The sequence below is a fragment of the Girardinichthys multiradiatus genome, chromosome 3 (assembly GCF_021462225.1).
Source record: "Girardinichthys multiradiatus isolate DD_20200921_A chromosome 3, DD_fGirMul_XY1, whole genome shotgun sequence".
NCBI classification, from domain to species: Eukaryota; Metazoa; Chordata; class Actinopteri; order Cyprinodontiformes; family Goodeidae; genus Girardinichthys; species Girardinichthys multiradiatus.
In genome coordinates this window covers 48612770-48633275 of record NC_061796.1, presented here as the reverse complement: position 1 = coordinate 48633275, position 20506 = coordinate 48612770, and the positions used below count along the sequence as shown (strand labels likewise).

The 20506-nt window shown below is 45.0% G+C and overlaps 1 protein-coding gene across 2 annotated transcripts; it reads right to left on the bottom strand.

Moving 5' to 3' along the window:
- Positions 1-88: 88 nt before the first annotated feature.
- On the bottom strand, positions 89-20482 carry si:dkey-23o4.6 (retinol dehydrogenase 13). 2 transcript variants are annotated; one of them, XM_047360755.1, is made up of 8 exons: positions 20345-20482; positions 17552-17695; positions 11663-11797; positions 6996-7187; positions 6757-6918; positions 6554-6673; positions 2544-2748; positions 89-2335 (listed from the first exon to the last, which is right to left on the bottom strand). In XM_047360755.1, the coding sequence occupies exons 2-8, from the start codon at positions 17691-17693 to the stop codon at positions 2230-2232; spliced, it is 1062 nt and encodes a 353-aa protein (XP_047216711.1). In that variant the 5' UTR covers positions 17694-17695; positions 20345-20482; the 3' UTR covers positions 89-2229. The 2 variants fall into 2 exon arrangements, with proteins under 2 accessions (XP_047216711.1, XP_047216710.1); XM_047360754.1 differs by having other exon boundaries at positions 17552-18049; positions 20345-20467.
- Between the last annotated feature and the right edge of the window lie 24 nt (positions 20483-20506).

Genomic DNA, 20506 nt, shown 5'->3' with positions numbered 1-20506 from the left:
TCATGATGTAAAGCACTTTGAATTGTCTTGTTACTGATATGTGCTACAATTAAATGTGCCTTTGTGAGAGCTGCTGATACAAACCTACTCAGGTGTGTCTCTACTTTATTTATTTAGAACCAGTTCCCAACAAACGCCATTTTTTGGACAAACATTTTTAGTTCGTACACAGAAATATACAGTCAGTCCAATCGGACCGTTTCAGAGCCAGTTACATTCATTTCAGTTTATCTCAGTTTCGTCTCAGTCCGGTTCTGTTTATTATTTCACCCGGTCAACAGTTTTCTGTCTAAAGAAACCCAGCCCACTGCATCACTGACTTTTCCTCAGTACCTCCCTCCTGAACATGCATTTGGTGACAGTGGACAGGAAAACTCAACTTTTAGAAACCTCCAGCAGAACCAGAACTAGGCTCATTAAGGGCAGCCATCTGTTGCAACGGACTGGGCGTTTTGAGACGGACAAAATCAAAACCATGTTTGAGCCTAAAGGAAATGGTCTGAAGCTCAAACCACATTACTGCTGCTACTATAGGTGACTTTCCCATTTGTCTGCTTTGTACATGTTTTACCACTGATGTGAAGAAGGCCCTGACATATGTTTAAACTGTCCATTAAGGTCCAGGATGGTCCCATGTTCTCCTAGTGGTCGTCAGAATGTGTCTGATTCCGGTAAAACCTCTTCAAAATGAAGGTATTTCATATTCTGGAGCATAAATGAAGTTGTGGTACAGTCAGTTTCTGATATTGGGTATAAGGATATTTGACCTTCGTTAATTCAGCCATGTAACGGCACCCTCTGAAGTCGGTACATCTAATTGTCAAAAGATTTGGTGCAACACCTGGAACCTTCCTGCTGCAATTTAAGCCACTAGATGTTCCTGTGACGTTAGATCAGATCCTAGCTCCATTAAACGTTCAGAAGGACCTGTCCAACTAAAAATAAAGGTTAAGAAGTTCTGCAGTCCAAACCCAAAGAGGGTTGAACTTAGTATGAAGTAATTCAACCTGAAAGGTTTTATTTAGACATGAGGATGGATGTACACACAATGGAGATGGGCTGAAGATCAGCGGGAGCATGTTCAGTAAAGTCCTCCTGACTTGATGACCCTGTGACACATCAGTGGAAGAAACAGTTCGAAAAACACTGAGATAAGAGTCGGTACCTGAAAGGAACGCAGACAGACCACCAAGAGTCATGTTTAGGAAAAGGAAGGAGATGTTCGATCTCCAACACCCTGCAAACCTGCTCATCTGCTGCCTGAATCATCTGCGTACAGGAGAGACTACGGTGTGTTGCTATGGTTACACAGATGCAAAGTGAGGCTTTAAACATTTTTACATCACATCTATGTCCGCATATCATACATCACTTCCTGTCTTTGGTTCCCTTGGTTGCTCAGTTGCTTTCCTATTGCAGGCGACCTGCAACGGAATCAAGACCCATGTTTTCAGACGGACCAGAGTTCAGATGAGCTGACACACCTGCCCAACTGAAACGGACTATCGGAGGGAACAAACTGTTGTCCGTTTGAAGTTCACCAAATGGATCGGAAGTAAAAGGGTCCTGACAGTTGAGAAACCCCCTAACCGTTTCATTAACAAGCAGACATGGGGAGGAAGACGAACAGATCATGAAATAAACACGAGGTGAACAAGGAAACTTTTAAGACTTCAAGGAAACACCAGAGGAACATTAATGGGTTATTTCTGGTTCTGATACTGAATTGGTTTAAATTCTAAATGAAGCATCTCTTCATTCTGTTTTGATCTAAGGTAGCACCAGTCCAGACTCTAGGACTGTAAAAAGACCTCAGGTCCAGCTCTGTGCCGGACTGGAGAAAAGATCTGGTTAATGGAGACAAACAATCAATCACAGCAGAGGAAGAGGCATTTCAGGGACAGAATGACCTGGTTCCAAGTTGGAACTTCAGCTGTGAAGGTGAAAAACCATAAAGTGTGTTATCTGGGTTTTTACAGAACCATTTAAGAACAGTTCTAGCACCGGCCCTGGTTTAGGCCTGCACCCTGTCAGAGAAAAAACTCTGGACCCAGGCTGGAGTGTTGCTGCTCTGCTCCAGACTTGATGACTGATGGAAAACTCCTGGAACACCTGGGTTGGTCCACCTGACAATAATGACTGTTTCATCTCTTCCTCACTCTGTCCAGATGGGGGCACTGCAACCGTCTCTGTGACTTCTTGTTTGCATGTTAACCAGCACATTAGAGGTCACCATGTGCCCTTCAATCTAACTAGTCGGGCGCTTTCCTCCCACAACCTCCAGGCCACATCGTCATCCCGTCCCTCCGGTGCTGCCTCCTTCTCTGCACAGTCACTGTGGACACAAAACATTCTGTACATCACTTGGTCCACTAAACCGACCAACTGAGCTCACCTCATTAGATATACCACACAATGCTCCACAGCTCTATCTGACCAATTAAAATCAAACACTGTGATGCTGATATACTGTCAATTGCAGCACAAGCATGAAGACACACTCATTATCCTTCCTGCACGCAAGTTTTACCCTCGCCCTCTACCTGAAGTAGTGGCCTGATAGTTCCTGCAGGCCCGGCGTCACAGCGCAGAACACTGTGGTCTGGCTGCCCTCTCTCGGGGTCTTCATCAGCAGCAGGGCAGGAAGCCTCAGCAGTGCCCCCAGCAGGGGGAACCAGCCCTCTACATGGCGACCAAGCTCAGTCCGGATCACGCCAGGGTGGAGACAGAAAGCCGACACGCCAGAACCTGTAGGACAGATGAGGAACGTAAGAAACCCATCACAGCACAGTGCTGAGATGATGATATTAATACAGTCTATCTTTTTGTTAGACTTCTTCTTTAGTGTTCATAAGTACATTTAAATTCCCCAAACATCTATGTTCATGTCTGTTTAAGGTTGGATTGTGTAGGTGAAGGGTCAAGCTGGACAACACAGACGTCCCTCTCCCTAGGAACACTCTTTATCTCCTCCTGGAGAATCCCAAGGTGTTTTAATAATAAAAATAATAAACTTTATTGACATCACAATGGAGAAATTGTCCATCCCTTAGTGCACCGTGGGCTGTCATTGTGTGGCACCTGAGGAGAATTCAGGGGCTAAGGGTCTTGCTCAGAGACCCAGAGTGGCAGGCTGTGGGATTCAAACCAGGGTACTTGTGGCCTCCCCAGTACGTAAATGCCCTGCTCTTTAACCACTAGGCCACTCCTCCTAAGAAGTTGATGACGATGGATACTCAATCCCTCCAAAAGTTCTAGTTGTGTTTCAGAATCTCCTTCTGGTTTAATTTCCATGGACATGTTTCTGGAGTCATCCTGATTAAAAGAACCACCTCAGTTTTGATTTAGCTCCTCACTTTATTTCCCGCTCTCGGTTTGTGCTTACAGTTTGACCTCTAGAACAATGTCATGACCCAGCACTGATGGCTTAGAACGCTCCAGGTGGGGGTGAAGGATTGTTGTTGTTTTGCCAGTATCTGAAGGTTCTCTCATTCAAACAGCAAATGTAACTGTGCAGTTAGGATGCACTGCTGTGCTCTCACATCTTATTCTGCTCTACATACTGCTCTACATTTACTCTCACTCACTTAAAACTGTGCACATATATTTCTATTTATTTTGTAGCTATGTTTATAATGTTTAATTTGTACTGTATTGCACCAACTACGCCAAAACAAATTCCTTGTATGTCCAAAAACGTACTTGGCAATAAAGCTTTTCTGATTCTGATGCTGCTAAAGGACCTGACCCCTCTACAATTCTTCTTCTGCTACCAGATGTTGAATACTGGCATATTTTCTCAATTGCATCTGCTGTTTCAAATGAGTACTGCAGAGAGTGCAGTCTGAAGAAGCTATATGAATTTTCTTGGGAAAGGATCTTTGGTTTTGTGGAACCAGCACAATAAAGAAGCTCATTTCAACTGCTTTTATTTAGGATCTGGTTCTAGTTTAAATCACGTTCCATATCTCACAACCACAAGCGTGTGTTGGATGGAAAAGTAAATCCAGGACCTCAAAGTGTTCCTGGTGTGGGTGAGAACCGCAGTGTTCTGGGGCCTCAAGTCCTAAAGAGTGTGCAGTTTTCATACTAAACGTTGGCAGCAGGGAGAAATTGCAGTGCACAAAAAAAAAAATCAGATGTATGAAACCGTGTGTAGACAGGGATGTTTAACTTCAATAATTCTCTGTCTCTCTCTCTGAAGGCTCTTTTATTCTTGTTAAGCAGGTCCTTCAGGTCACTGGTGATCCAGGGTTTGTTATTGGGATAAGCATCTCACCATTCTGTTGGGGCTGGTGAAATCCAGACAGACGTTTATATAGCCAGTCACACATTCAGTCATGGCATTGATATGAGTCTGTAGCCTCAAAACAACTGCGCAGGGCTTCTTCAGCTTCCTGTGACCATCTTCTTATAGTTCTCTTTATTACAGGTTGCTTCTGAACAAGGGGCTTATATTTCGAGCACAGAAGGTCCAACTTTAGAGATGTGAGTCCTTGACATTTGCATAAAACAAATCCAATGTTTTATTTTCTCTGGTAGAGCAGCTGACAAACTGTAGAAACGTTGGAAGTGTAGCAGAGAGTGCAGCGTGGTTAAAATCACCAGATATTGCCACAAACACATTGGGGTGTTGTGTCTGTAGCTTAGCAACAACCGAGCAGATGGGATCGCATGCAGTGTCGGCAACAGCTAAAGGTGGAACGTAAACTGAAAAATAACACAGATAAACTCTCTGGGTAAATATTGTTGACAAAAACTTACTGCTAACAGTTCAATATCTGGACTGCAGAGATGACACTTCACAGTAACATGTCCTGGATTACACCATCTGTTGTTCACAAGTACTGCTAGTCCACCTCCTTTACATTTGCCGCTCCTCTTTAAATCTCTGTCTGCTCGTATGGTTAAAAAGCCTGGCAGAGAGACGCTGGAGTCGGGGATATGATCCTGCAACCATGTCTCAGTAAAACACATGATACTGCATGCCCGGTACTCTGGCTGGGTCCTTTGTAGGGCTTGGAGTTCATCCAACTTGTTTCCCAACGATCTCACATTGCCCATCATAACCGACGGAAGAGATGGTTTGAACTTCCTCCTTCTCTCTCTCCTCTTAGCTCCTGCTCTGCATCCACGGCGTCTCCTTTTCAACTCATCAGGGATTTGGGGTTGTAGTTGAAGTATTATTTGAGCTTTTAAGATATTAATCAGCTGCTCCCGGTTGTAAGAAACAACCCTGTTGCCATGGCAATGCATCATAACAAATGTCCTAAAGAATAACACGTATTGACAAAAATCCTTCCAGCTGCACAGCATCCAATACTAAAAGGAACAATCATCCAAGAAAAGCTATCATCATCCACAAAATGAGGAATTCAAGTTTTTTTTAAATATGATATCAGAAGGAAAACAACAAAACTACTCTGTGAGCAATGCAATTCTAGAATCGGCTCCTCGCTGCAAATGAGAGGCACAGTTCAGGGGAACTTTCTATATCTGAGCAACATACCGACAAGGCCAACCCACATGGCTGGCATGGCCCGCTCAGGGATGACTGTTAAATACCCAACCTGTCAGTCAGCTCCCTCTGAGAAGGTCCGGTTGAAAGGATTGCAGGGTAGGAAGATCTAGAACTGGTAACAGAGACCCACAGTTCCTCCTGGTTTCCCTCTGTAGCACTGGGGCCAGCTCCATGCAGAGCTCCAAGATGATTGTCCTGGACAATCTAAACCTGCTGATGAGCCATGCATCATCATGTACCAGCAGGTCAGGAGGATCTCTCTTCTTTCATTGGTGATGTCCTCCAGCTGAACCAAAGCTGCCATCGTTCCCCAGTTAGGAGCAACTTTAGCAGCTGTTCAATTCAATTCAATTCAATTCAGTTTATTTATATAGCGCCGATTCACAGCACATGTCGTCTCAAGGGTCTTCACAAACTCAGTTCAATCCAATCATCCAGATTCCCAGTCAGGTTCATACATTCCAATTAATCATAACTATCAAACAGTTCAGTCAGATTCAGTTATTTATTCAAATTGGATAAAAAGTTTTTCTATCTAAGGAAACCCAGCAGATTGCATCCAGTCAGTGACTTGCAGCATTCACTCCTCCTGGATGAGCATGTAGAGACAGTGGACAGTCACTGGTGTTGACTTTGCAGCAATCCCTCATACTGAGCATGCATGTAGCGACAGTGGAGAGGAAAAACTCCCTTTTAACAGGAAGAAACCTCCAGCAGAACATGTGTGGTGGACATGTGTGATTGTCTCCAGCTGGTCCACCTTAGGAATCATCAAACCTGACATGTTAGGAGTTAATCTGCTGATCCAACATTTTCTTCTCAGTGAGAATGAAAGTGTCCCTCAGATGATTCTGATACATTTTCTGCTCCTCAGCGCTCAGACTAATGAGCATTTCCATCTACAGGTGACAGAAACAGACGAAGTTTCACACTTTCCATCCGACTGAGGTTGTTTCCATCATTTTCCTGGTGTTCATCAGGATCTCAGAGACTTCTGGGGTGAATTAACATGTGTGTTCTGTTTGTGTGAACCTTTGAGTCGTCGAGCAAGTTCTCGTGTGAACAGGACGTTGGCCAGTTTGCTCTGTCTGTAGCTCTCCAGAGCGCTATACGGTCTGTTGCTGAAGAATAAGTCATCAAAGTCGATTCGACCTGAAAACCAGTACAGACAATAACCATCAGCAGGGATCAGAAACATCTCAGAAATATTAAGAAGCTGAGGTCACAGGTCATACCTCCCTTGTGGGCAATGGATGATACGTTGATCACACGGCTGGGGGCGGAGCTTTTTAGCATCGGCAGCAGCAGATTTGTCAACAGGAAGTGACCTAGATGATTGACGGCCATCTGAGTCTCAAAGCCATCTTCTGTGAGCCACCTGGGACACATCATCACACCTGCAGCATAGAAGAGTAGATGGATGAGGACAGAGACAGACAGATGGACACACAGACAGGAGTACAGGTGAGCTCACCTGCGTTGTTGACCAGGATGTCTAGTCTGTCTTCACTATCCAGGAAGTCCTTGGCGAACTGTGAGACAGAGTAAACCGAGGCCAGGTCTAGGTGTCTGATCACCACATTGCCGTTTCCTGTCGACTGGCGGATCTCCTCCGCTGCCCGCTCCGCCCGGATCAGATCCCTGCACGCCATCACCACCCGGGCTCCTGGTATCACAACCAACACATTGGTCTGCGGGCGACTGTGGTATTAACGAGTGCTGTGGTTTCTGAGCCTGATCGTGGTTTTAGGATACTTGTGTGGTATTAATGCAGGATGTTAACCAGCAGCACTCAGAAGATAAAACCAGCTGAGCTGATTAACAGGATTGTCTGAGGAAGCCCTCTGAGCTCCACCTGTTCGATTTAAAACTTCTTTAAACCAAAGAACCGATTTCTCCATCAACATGTCAGATCAGCAGAACAGTCATCTTAGCATGCAGACCTGCACCTCCATGAACAATCAGTTGTCCCTGTGAGGAACCCACAGAGTTTTCATCAGTGGGAGAGAAACCTGGGTCTCTTCACTTGAAGTCATTGCTTAGTTTCAGCAGCGGAGCAGCAGACCCTCACCAAAACCTGGAGGTCCTTCTGCAGTTTCCTCCTCTGATTCAAATTCATCTGAAGCTACCAATCATACTGACTCAGCATAGTCGGTACATTTCAAAAGCTCTAATACTTATGGTCCATGTGTAATTGAAACTCGTACTCGTCGTCTTCCGCTTATCCGGGACCGGGTCGCGGGGACAGCAGACTCAGCAGAGACGCCCAGACGTCCCTCTCTCCAGACACCTCCTCCAGTTCCTCCAGGGGGAGCCCAAGGCGTTCCCAGGCCAGCCGAGAGACATAGTCCCTCCAGCGTGTCCTGGGCCGTCCCCTGGGCCTCCTCCCGGTGGGACGTGCCTGGAACACCTCCCCAGTAAGGCGTCCAGGAGGCATCCGGTATAAATGCCCGAGCCACCTCAACTGGCTCCTCTCGAGGAGCTCGGAGCAGCAGCTCTACTCCGAGCTCCTCACCCTATCTCTAAGGGAGTGCCCGGCCACCCTACGGAAGATGCTCATTTCAGCCGCTTGTATCCGTGATCTCGTTCTTTCGGTCATGACCCAAAGTTCATGGTCATAGGTGAGGGTAGGAACATAGACCGACCGGTAAATTGAGAGCTTTGCTTTTCGGCTCAGCTCTCTCTTCACCACAACGGACCGGCACAGCGCCCCCATTACTGCGGCAGCCGCACCGATCCGTCTGTCGATCTCCCGCTCCATTCTTCCCTCACTCGTGAACAAGACCTTGAGATACTTTAACTCCTCCACTTGAGGCAGGAACTCCCCTCCAACCTGAAGAGGACAAGCCACCCTTTTCCGGTCAAGAACCATGGCCTCGGACTTGGAGGAGCTGATCCTCATCCCAGCCGCTTCACATTCGGCTGCGAACCGCCACACCGCATGCTGTAGGTCTTGGCTAGAGGGGGCCAGCAGGACCACGCCATCTGCGAAAAGAAGAGATTAAATCCACTGGTCCCCAAACCAGACCCCCTCCGGCCCTTGGCTGCGCCTAGAAATCCTGTCCATAAAAGTTATGAACAGGACCGGTGACAAAGGGCAGCCCTGCCGGAGTCCAACATGCACCGGGAACAGGTCCGACTTAGTGCCGGCAATGCCGACCAAACTCCCGCTCTGCTCGTACAGGGACCGGATGGCCCCTAATAAAGGGCCCCCGATTCCATACTCCTGGAGCACCCCCCACAGGGCATCACGAGGGACACAGTCGAATGCTTTCTCCAGGTCCACAAAACACATGTGAACCGGTTGGGCAAACTTCCATGAACCCTTGAGCACCCTGTAGAGGGTATAGAGCTGGTCCAGTGTTCCATGGCCGGGACCAAAACCACACTGCTCCTCCTGAAGCCGAGGTTCGACTATCGGCCGGACTCTCCTCTCCAATACCCTGGTGTAGGTCTTACCAGGGAGGCTGAGGAGTGTGATCCCCCTGTAGTTGGAACACACCCTCTGGTCCCCCTACTTATGAAGGGGGACCACCACCCCAGTCTGCCAGTCCAGAGGCACTGTCCCCGACCGCCGCGCAATGTTGAAGAGGCGTGTCAACCATGACAGCCCAACAACATCCAGAGACATGAGGTACTCAGGGCGGATCTCATCCACCCCCGAAGCCTTGCCACCATGGAGCTTTTTTAACCACCTCAATGACTTCAGCCTGGGTGATGAAAGAGTCCAACCCTGAGTCCCCGGCCTCTGCTTCTACCAAGGAATGCGTGATGGCAGGATTGAGGAGATCCTCGAAGTACTCCTTCCACCGCCCAATAATGACCTCAGTCGAGGTCAGCAGTCTCCCGCCCCCACTATAAACAGTGTTGGCGAAGCACTGCTTCCCCCTCCTGAGGCGCCGGACGGTTTGCCAGAATCGCTTCGAGGCCAACCGGTAGTCCTTCTCCATGGCCTCACCGAACTCCTCCCAGGCCCGAGTTTTTGCCTCTGCCACAGCCCGGGCCGCAGCACGCTTGGCCTCACGGTACCCGTCAGCAGCCTCAGGAGTCCCACAAGCCAACCACAGCCGATAGGACTCCTTCTTCAGCTTGACAGCATCCCTTACTGCCGGTGTCCACCACCGGGTTCTGAGATTGCCGCCGCGACAGGCACCGCAGACCTTACGGCCGCAGCTATGGGCAGCAGCATCGACAATAGATGCGGAGAACATGGTCCACTCGGACTCTATGTCTCCAACATCACCCGGGATCTGGTCGAAGCTCTCCCGGAGGTGAGAGTTGAATACATCCCTGGCCGAGGGCTCCGCCAGGCGTTCCCAGCAGACCCTCACTATGCGCTTGGGCCTGCCAAGTCTGTCCGGCTTTCTCCTCCTCCAGCGGATCCAACTCACCACCAGGTGGTGATCAGTGGACAGCTCAGCCCCTCTCTTCACCCGAAGAGTCCAAAACATGCGGCCGAAGGTCTGACGATACGACAACAAAGTCGATCATCGACCTCCTGCCTAGGGTGTCCTGGTGCCAAGTCCACTGATGGACACCCTTATGTTTGAACATGGTGTTCGTTATGGACAATCCGTGACTAGCACAGAAGTCCAATAATAAAACACTGCTCGGATTCAGATCGGGGAGGCCATTCCTCCCGATCACGCCTCTCCAGGTGTCACTGTCGTTCCCCACGTGGGCGTTGAAGTCCCCCAGCAGAATAACGGAGTCCCCGGGAGGGGCTCTATCCAGCACCCCCGACAGGGACACCAAGAAGGCCGGGTACTCTGCACTACCACTCGGCCCGTAGGCTGAAATGATAGTCAGAGACCTCTCCCCAACCCGAAGGCGCAGGGATGCGACACTCTCATCCACTGGGGTAAACCCCAACACGAGACGGCTGAGCTGGGGGGCAACAAGCAAACCCACACCAGCCCGCCACCTCTCCCCGTGGGCCACTCCAGAGTAGAAGAGAGTCCAACCCCTCTCGGGGAGACGGGTTCCAGAGCCCACACTGTGCGTGGAGGCAGGCCCGACTATTTCTAGTCGATATCTCTCGACCTCCCACACCAGCTCAGGCTCCTTCCCCACCAGCAAGGTGACATTCCATGTCCCTAGAGCCAGCCTAAGCATCTGGGGATCGGACCGCTGAGGTCTCCACCTTCGTCCGCCACCCAATCCTCTTTGCACCGGTCCCTCACGGTTCCTGCAGGTGGTGGGCCCACTGGGGGATGGCCTCGCGTCTCTCGTTTGGGCTTGGCCTGGCCGGTCCTGCGAGGAGCAACCCGGCCACCAGGCGCTCTCCGACGAGTCCCGACCCCTGGCCTGGCTCCAGGGTGGGACCCCGGCTCCGCCGTACCGGGCGACGTCACGTGCCTCGATATTTTGTTCTTCATGAGGGATTCTTGAACCACTCTTTGTCTGACCCATCACCTAGAGCATGTTTGCCATGGGAGACCCTACCAGGGGCATTTAGGCCCCAGACAACATAGCCTCTAGGATCATTTGAGCACTCAAACCCCTCCACCATGTTAAGGTGGCGGTTCAAGGAGGGGTGTAATTGAAACTATGAAAGAAAATAGTAAACATCTATCCATCCTGCTTCGTCTTCTGCTTAACAAAGATCAGGGAACACATCCAAGATGGAAACCCCGAAGGTCCTTCACCCAGCTCCTCCTGAGGGATACCAAGGTAGGTCAATACCAGAAGGGATTTATTGTCCTTGCAAAGACTTCTCCATCTTCCATGGGGCCTCCTCAAAGTGGGGTGTGGCCTGAAAATTTTCAAAGGGAGGCCCTCGAGAGACATTCTGATCAGATGACTCCTTAGCTGACTCCTTTTGATTTGGAGGAGCAGAAGCCCTACTCCAAGCTCCTCCTGGATGAACCCAGAAAGCTCTTGCTTTGGTAACAAGGAACCTAGTCCGTTAGTTCTGCTGTCCACTGCAGGGAAGATACTGACTGCCCAGAAGTGCTCCCTCTGACCAACATTACCTGGACTGTCCCGTTGACTATGAGAACATAGTTTCATTTATTTTTTTAAAATATGCAATAAATGTATGATTGACATTCAGACCATGTTTCAAATTAATAATATTTTCAGTTTTTGGACCCTTCAGAACCTCACAGCTTTCTGTCAGGTGACGTGCAACTGTCTCACCTCTTCCTGCCAGGTCTCTGCAGGTCTCTTTACCAATGCCAGTGTTTGCTCCGGTCACCAGAACCGTCTTTCCATCCAGCCGGACCGAACATTGGCACACTCCTCCTGCAATCCACTTTCTGAGCACAACCACACCTGGAAATGAAGAAACAGCAACAGGTGAGAAGAGATGCAAACTCAACACTGACTTTCAGATTTAATGGTAGAAATTGATAAAACACCTGAGGTCTTCCAGTTACTGCAGGAGAACCACACCTTGTTTTGCTGCTTTGAACAGTTTTTGTTGAGCACCAAGTGTTTTATTTCAGTAGTTATTTTAAGGTGTAAATAGATCCTTGGTTTTCTAACGATGTTGACTGTGTGCCTGGATTCACTCACTATGTCTCCAGTTTTTATTGTTATGTCAATGTATTTAAATTTGTTGTTTAATTTGTCTTAAACAAAATACCAGATATATCTTTTTATCTGATTTTGACAAGAATAAACAGCTGAAACATGCCTGCTTCCTAAAGGACGTAATTCAACAGTGATATTCATTTTACAATCCTAATAATATTTTAAATATACAACAGAATATTTCCTGTATATTCATGTTTCTGGCTCTTTCAAAGATGTCAACTACACCATAAATCTGACGAATACAAGGAAAATTATTATGTTTCATATTTTATAGAAAAACTACAGGCAACATTTCATGTCACCAGGTGGCAGAATTAGATCTTTCTGTGTGATAAATGGGTGATTCCTCAGGCTCAAAGCAAGTTCAATATTCCTGTGATTTGGAGCACATGAAGAACAGAGATGGAGATGTTTGGAAGGCACATGTAGAAATGCCACTGCTTCCCCTAGCTCAGGTAATACACAGTACTACAACATCTCATCTCTCTATACTGATGATACAGTTATATATTTCTGTGTCACCAGGTAACCTCAGTCCCTTCCCTGAGTTGGTGTGTCCATAATGTCAGTGAGTGAATGGGTCAGAACTTCTTCCATCTTAGTGGAGAAGAGCTCATGAGGCTAAAAACCACCAAGCGTGCCAGAAACATCTGTGTTGTAATGGACTCAGAGCTAAATTTGAACAACTACAGAAAGTTTGTTTCTAGTTTTGCCACCTGAAAATCCTTTATTGATGTAAGAAATTCCTGCTGCAGGCTTTTACTTTCAGAATATCACAGTGGGGCCTGTAGACACCCGGCAGCTGCAGCTTATCCAAAATACTGCTGCCAGAGTCCTAACCAACACCAGGGAAATGGATCCCATCCAAGCAGCCCTTAAATTACTGCTTTGGTGATTGTCTACATTGACCTTTATAGACTCAGAGTCACTGTCACTTACAAAGCAAGTGTACCCCTCAAGTGCTCAGAGCAAATTCCCAGAAGCAGAACAACAACTCCATCAGTTCTGGAATCAAGTTCCTGAAAACCTGAGATGTTCCAGACACAGTTTGGCCCTTTGAATCAGGCTGAAACATGATTGCCTACTGCAGCTTGTCCATAAAGGACATGGTAAAGTAAAGTAAAGTAGATAAGAAACCTCTGAGGTTGTAATTATTTGTATTATTTGTCACAATTGGATCTCAGATTTGTGAACTCCACAGAAAAAGTCCAGTTTACTACAGGTCATGTAGAAGACCCAGCAAACGTGGAAGAAGGTGCTCCAATTAGAGGAGACCAAAATTGATGTTTGTTCTACATGCAAAAGACAACTTCATCCCTTCTTTGAAGGAGGGCAACTTTTCTGCACCCCTCTTCCCAAACGATTCAACACCAAGTAAACTCGTTTTGTTTTCTGGTTTTGGTCTCTAGTCTGGGCTGGGTTGAGGTGATCTAGTATCACCACTCGTTAATTCAAGGGATTAACGTGTTGCATGCAATATTGATTGAATTTTATGATGAACTGTTTAATACTGTTGGACTCTGAAGCGCGGCTGTGCCCACCAAAGGTTGAATGCCAATGCGTTTGTACCGTGTTCTAATTAACTGAGCGCTGACCTAGTTTAAAGTTAAAGTGGACTTTAGAACAGACTGAGGCGATGAAATGAGCCTCGTGTTCATCTCCATTGTTTCAAAGTTTATGGCCCTTTGTGTTTCACTGAGTTCCCACCTTGGGGGATTTTATGCTCTGTTAGCAGGTAAAGAGCTAAGCCGCTCCCAAAGGCCTGCCTATGTGGAAAACTCCTTACCATTTATTAATTTTGTTTCCATTTTCCAAGTTAATCTGAAGCTTTGACCCATTCCCACTCAGTCCATAATCTTCTGGTTTGATCTCCATCTACCCACAGTATGTAATCCTATTTTTAATTATTAGTTCAATTCAATTCAATTCAGTTTATTTCTATAGCACCAATTCACAACACATGTCGTCTCAAGGTTCTTCACAACAGTCAGGTTCATACATTCCAGTTAATCGTAATCATTGAACAGTTCAGTCAGATTCAGTTATTTATTCAAATTGGATAAAAAGTTTTTCTATCTAAGGAAACCCAGCAGATTGCATCCAGTCAGTGACTTGCAGCATTCACTCCTCCTGGATGAGCATGTAGAGACAGTGGACAGTCACTGGTGTTGACTTTGCAGCAATCCCTCATACTGAGCATGCATGTAGCGACAGTGGAGAGGAAAAACTCCCTTTTAACAGGAAGAAACCTCCAGCAGAACCAGAACCAGGCTCAGTGTGAGCGGCCATCTGCCACGACCGACTGGAGGTTTGAGAGAACAGAGCAGAGACACAAAGAGAACAAAGAAGCACTGATCCAGGAGTACTTTCTATGGGAAGGAAAAGTAAATGTTAATGGATGTAGCTCCTTTAGTCGTTTCATCTAGAAAGAAAGAACAGATAAACTCTGATCCAGTTTTCAAGGTTAGAGTCTGAAAGAGAGAACATAGAGTTAGTTACAGTAGAAGCTCAGTCAGTAGCCATGTCTAGGAGAGAGAAAGGGTTAAACACTGAAAGACAGGGCCATGTGGATCATCTGTAGAAGGTGAGCATTAAGTTGTTGTCAGCAGAAGCTTGGACGATGCCCCTCTCCAGAAAGGTGTCACAGGTAGACACAGAGTCAGGCCAGGTGTAGCTTCTAGAAAGAGAAAAGAGAGAACAAAGTTAAAAGCTGAAATAACAGCAAATAATGCAAAATTGGAGAGTAGTATGAGAATGTAGCAAAGAGAGTGAAAGTGGTCATTATGTCCTCCAGCAGCCTAAGCCTATAGCAGCATAACTACAGAGATAGCTCAGGATAACCTAAGCCACTCTAACTATAAGCTTTATCAAAAAGGAAAGTTTTAAGCCTAGCCTTAAAAGTAGACAGGGTGTCTGCCTCACGGACTAAAACTGGGAGCTGGTTCCACAGGAGAGGAGCCTGATAACTAAAGGATCTGCCTCCCATTCTACTTCTAGAGACTCTAGGAACCACCAGTAAACCTGCAGTCTGAGAACAAAGTGCTCTGTTAGGAACATATGGACCAATCAGATCTCAGATGTATGATGGAGCTAGATCATTAAGGGCTTTATATGTGAGGAGGAGAATTTTAAATTCTATTCTGGATTTAACAGGGAGCCAATGAAGGGAAGCTAAAATAGGAGAAATATGATCTCTCTTTTTAATTTTCATCAGAACTCTTGCTGCAGCATTTTGAATCAGCTGAAGGCTTTTAACTGCATTTTGTGGACATCCTGATAGTAAAGAATTACAATAGTCCAGCCTTGAAGTAACAAATGCATGGACTAGTTTTTCAGTGTCACTCCTGGACAGGATATTTCTAATTTTGGCAATGTTCTGGAGATGAAAGAAGGAAATCCTAGAAACCTGTTTAATATGGGATTTAAATGACATGTCCTAGTCAAAGTTAACACCAAGGTTTTTTACTTTATTATCGGAGGTCAATTTAATGCCATCCAGGTTAAGTGATTGACTAAGCAGTTTCTTTTTTAAAGACTCCGGTCCAAAGACGACAACTTCTGTCTTGTCTGAATTTAGAAGCAATCCATTTAAGCAGCACTGAGATCTAACAGAACCAGAACAGACACAAGTCCATTATCTGAGGCCATAAGAATATCATTAGTGACTTTCAGCAGAGCTGTTTCAGTGCTATGATGAGCTCTGAAACCTGACTGAAACTCTTCAAACAGGTCATTGCTGTATAAATGTTCACACATTTGATTAGCAACTATTTTCTCAAGAATTTTAGATAAGAATGGAAGATTGGATATAGGTCTGTAATTTATTAAATCATCTCGATCAAGCGAAGGTTTCTTAAGTAAAGGTTTAATTACAGCTACCTTAAAAGCCTGTGGTTCTGATCCATTTACTAAAGATAGATTAATCATATCTAAAATGGGGCTGGTAATCAGAGGGAACACTTCCTTAAATAATTTGGTTGGGATTGGGTCTAACATACAAGTTGAAGGTTTAGATGAAGCTAATATTTCTGATAACTCAGGAAGCTCCACAGGATCAAAACAGTCCAAACACAAATCAGGTTCTGCAGTTATTTCCAATGTTGTCTCACTTGCTGAGGATGAAGTAATCATCTTCGGGAGTATGTCAAAGATTTTCTTTTTAATAGAATCAATTTTATTTAAGAAGAATCCCATAAAGTCATGACTGCTAAGAGCTAAGGGAATGGATGGCTCAACAGAGCTATGACTCTGTGTAAGTTTAGCAACTGTACTAAAGAGAAACCTAAGATTATTCTTGTTCTCTTCTATTAATGATGAGAAATAAGCTGTTCTAGCTTGGTGAAGTGTCTTTTTATACAACAGTAAGCTATTTTTCCAGATTAAGTAGGAATCCTCTAGGTGTGTAGAGCGCCATTTTCTCTCCAATTTTCTAACATTGTGTTTCAAAGTACACAGATCTAAATCAAACCAGGGAGCTAGTCTCCTATTAATAATTACCTTCTTTTTCAAGGGGGCTGCATTGTCTAATGCATCACGCAATGATGAAGAAACACTATGAACAAGAGAATCAATTTATGAAGGGGCAGAAACATAATTATTGCCCTCCACTGTGTTTTTCAGTGATAATGAGGAAATTAAAAGTGGAACAGATTCTTTAAAGGTTGTTACAGCATTTTATTACTGAACCAGTTCGTAGAATAGTGCAGGCTCAGTTAGGAGAATGTTATTTGACCAGAATAGTTTGATTGTAAGAGGGACTATTGGTTAATACATTTCCACATTGATAAAGAGTTTGTGTTTATTTTGTGTAAGAGTGATTAACGGTCAAGATAAGGTAAGAATTCCACCTTTTGGTGAAATAACACAGCGACATTTGGCAAGATCTTGGTTAATAATTATGAATTATTAATAATAATTAACAAATTGTAATTATTAATTGATGTGAGCCCACTAATCACACCACCAGAGTGTATCTCTGATCTCTATTTGTATGAAGTGATTTTGGTTAGAATTTGTTTCTTTTGAAGTATGATTTTAAATTCAAATTTTTGATAAATATTTATAATCAGTAATCATAATCTCCTACACAAATCCATGCCACATGTTTCAGATTTTATTTGTAAAAAATATTAAAAACTATGCATCACAGTTTGACCCCTCCACCGTTCACCACTGCTTTGTGTTAATCTGTCACATAAAATCCAATCAATACAATAAAATTAGTGGTTAAATAATGTAAGAGTTTGAGGCTGTTAATACTTTCCGAGGTGAAGTTTGACTTCTAGTTTGTTTTTCATGTAAATGGCCTCCATCGGGATTTGTTGAAAAATCATTATTATAATTTAGAATAATTATTCAATCATTATTATGACTACTGACAGTAGAAATGTTGGAGGATCTGAATATTTCACTCAATTTAGCAGGAAAACAGTTTTTAAATCTCCTGCGTGAATCTAGGAAACAAAAAAGATGTCCAAACAAAGATCTTACAGATCAGAGTGACTCCCACTGCAGCTCCACACTTCAGCAGCACACCTCCATAACCGTCCCCTCCGGGCCCAGGTTCTGACCCTCCACTGCTGCTGCCGGGCCATGGCAGAACCAGGAACTCCTCTGGAGCTGCCGCTTTCATCTCTGCAGTTCGGAATAGACAGAGCTACACTGAGCCGGGCTAGAGGAGGACAGATTAAAGATTAGAGCAGATTATGGATCACAGAGCTGCTCTGGAATCAGTTACAGGCTGAAGGGCAGGAAGGATTATGACTGCAGGAAACCAGACAAATAACCCTAGAACTGTTAATGGACCTGTTGTCAGAACACCACAGCTAAATCAATCATGAACATATCTGTAGAGACCATGTCTGTCTGTCCTTTGAGGACATTTACACCCTGAGATGTCTCAATGGGACCAGGACCATAATAACAGATGGCACACATGCTGGACAGGAGCTGTTCTCTGTCCAGTTCTCTAGGAGGCCATAGAAGAACCTGAAATACAGAACAAACACAATAATCAATATTTCTAATTATTTATGATCAGCTGGTTACTGATATTTTTCTACTCTTTGATGGTCTGATTTGAGTTGTATTTTAGTAGTTTTATTGTTATGTTCTACATATGTCATATGTGATGTTTTATGGAAGTTGGTCTTTTCAGTTTCACCATTTCATCTGCAGCGTTTTTATTTCATCACCCTAATCAAGTGTGTGAGCATTTAGACAGTAATGATCTGTTTCAAGAGTTTCAATCAGGTTTCAGAGCTCATCACAGCACTGTACACACACACACATACACAAATACATATAAATATATGAGCTACAACAACATTTAATTTCCCTTTGGGATTAATGAAGGAGTTTTTACTTGAATTGACCCAGTGAAACACAAAAAGAAGAGACCCTGGGTCAGACCCAGAACTCTCTGGAGGGACCATATACAGGTCCTTCTCAAAATATTAGCATATTGTGATAAAGTTCATTATTTTCCATAATGTCATGATGAAAATGTAACATTCATATATTTTAGATTCATTGCACAATAACGGAAATATTTCAGGTCTTTTATTGTCTTAATACGGATGATTTTGGCATACAGCTCATGAAAACCCAAAATTCCTATCTCACAAAATTAGCATATCATTAAAAGGGTCTCTAAACGAGCTATGAACCTAATCATCTGAATCAACGAGTTAACTCTAAACACCTGCAAAAGATTCCTGAGGCCTTTAAAACTCCCAGCCTGGTTCATCACTCAAAACCCCAATCATGGGTAAGACTGCCGACCTGACTGCTGTCCAGAAGGCCACTATTGACACCCTCAAGCAAGAGGGTAAGACACAGAAAGACATTTCTGAACGAATAGGCTGTTCCCAGAGTGCTGTATCAAGGCACCTCACTGGGAAGTCTGTGGGAAGGAAAAAGTGTGGCAGAAAACGCTGCACAACGAGAAGAGGTGACCGGACCCTGAGGAAGATTGTGGAGAAGGGCCGATTCCAGACCTTGGGGGACCTGCAGAAGCAGTGGACTGAGTCTGGAGTAGAAACATCCAGAGCCACCGTGCACAGGCGTGTGCAGGAAATGGGCTACAGGTGCCGCATTCCCCAGGTCAAGCCACTTTTGAACCAGAAACAGCGGCAGAAGCGCCTGACCTGGGCTACAGAGAAGCAGCACTGGACTGTTGCTCAGTGGTCCAAAGTACTTTTTTCGGATGAAAGCAAATTCTGCATGTCATTCAGAAATCAAGGTGCCAGAGTCTGGAGGAAGACTGGGGAGAAGGAAATGCCAAAATGCCAGAAGTCCAGTGTCAAGTACCCACAGTCAGTGATGGTCTGGGGTGCCGTGTCAGCTGCTGGTGTTGGTCCACTGTGTTTTATCAAGGGCAGGGTCAATGCAGCTAGCTATCAGGAGATTTTGGAGCACTTCATGCTTCCATCTGCTGAAAAGCTTTATGGAGATGAAGATTTCATTTTTCAGCACGACCTGGCACCTGCTCACAGTGCCAAAACCACTGGTAAATGGTTTACTGACCATGGTATCACTGTGCTCAATTGGCCTGCCAACTCTCCTGACCTGAACCCCATAGAGAATCTGTGGGATATTGTGAAGAGAACGTTGAGAGACTCAAGACCCAACACTCTGGATGAGCTAAAGGCCGCTATCGAAGCATCCTGGGCCTCCATAAGACCTCAGCAGTGCCACAGGCTGATTGCCTCCATGCCACGCCGCATTGAAGCAGTCATTTCTGCCAAAGGATTCCCGACCAAGTATTGAGTGCATAACTGTACATGATTATTTGAAGGTTGACGTTTTTTGTATTAAAAACACTTTTCTTTTATTGGTCGGATGAAATATGCTAATTTTGTGAGATAGGAATTTTGGGTTTTCATGAGCTGTATGCCAAAATCATCCGTATTAAGACAATAAAAGACCTGAAATATTTCAGTTAGTGTGCAATGAATCTAAAATATATGAATGTATTCCACATGGTCTGGGAACACCTTTGGGTGCTGCAGGACGAGCTGGAGTGTGTTGCCTGGCAACTCTCTCTGGCTACAGGAAAATGTTTAAACTCAAGTTATTGAAACAGCAGAATGGGATTCTGGATGGGATTTCTGTCGGAAACAGAACTGGGATCAAACCCAGTTCATTTTTTATGTAATAATGCTTTACTTGAGCGTCATGTCGTTCTTTAATAAGTTATGTTTACTGAGCAGTTGGGAACAAAAATGAGCATTAGGATCTGTAACATTATGCATGTTGTAAAATGCTGCTGTTTTTAAGGACCTGAACACTGAGATGCTTCTTCTAATGAGAATCATCACCATCCAAACTCTGAACGTTCATTTTAAACTCATTCACTTCCGCATCTTATTAAACAATGTCCCGTTTCTCTATTTGTTGGTTTCTATCTGTTTATGTTTGTTCCAGAACACAAGGAAGTCGTTT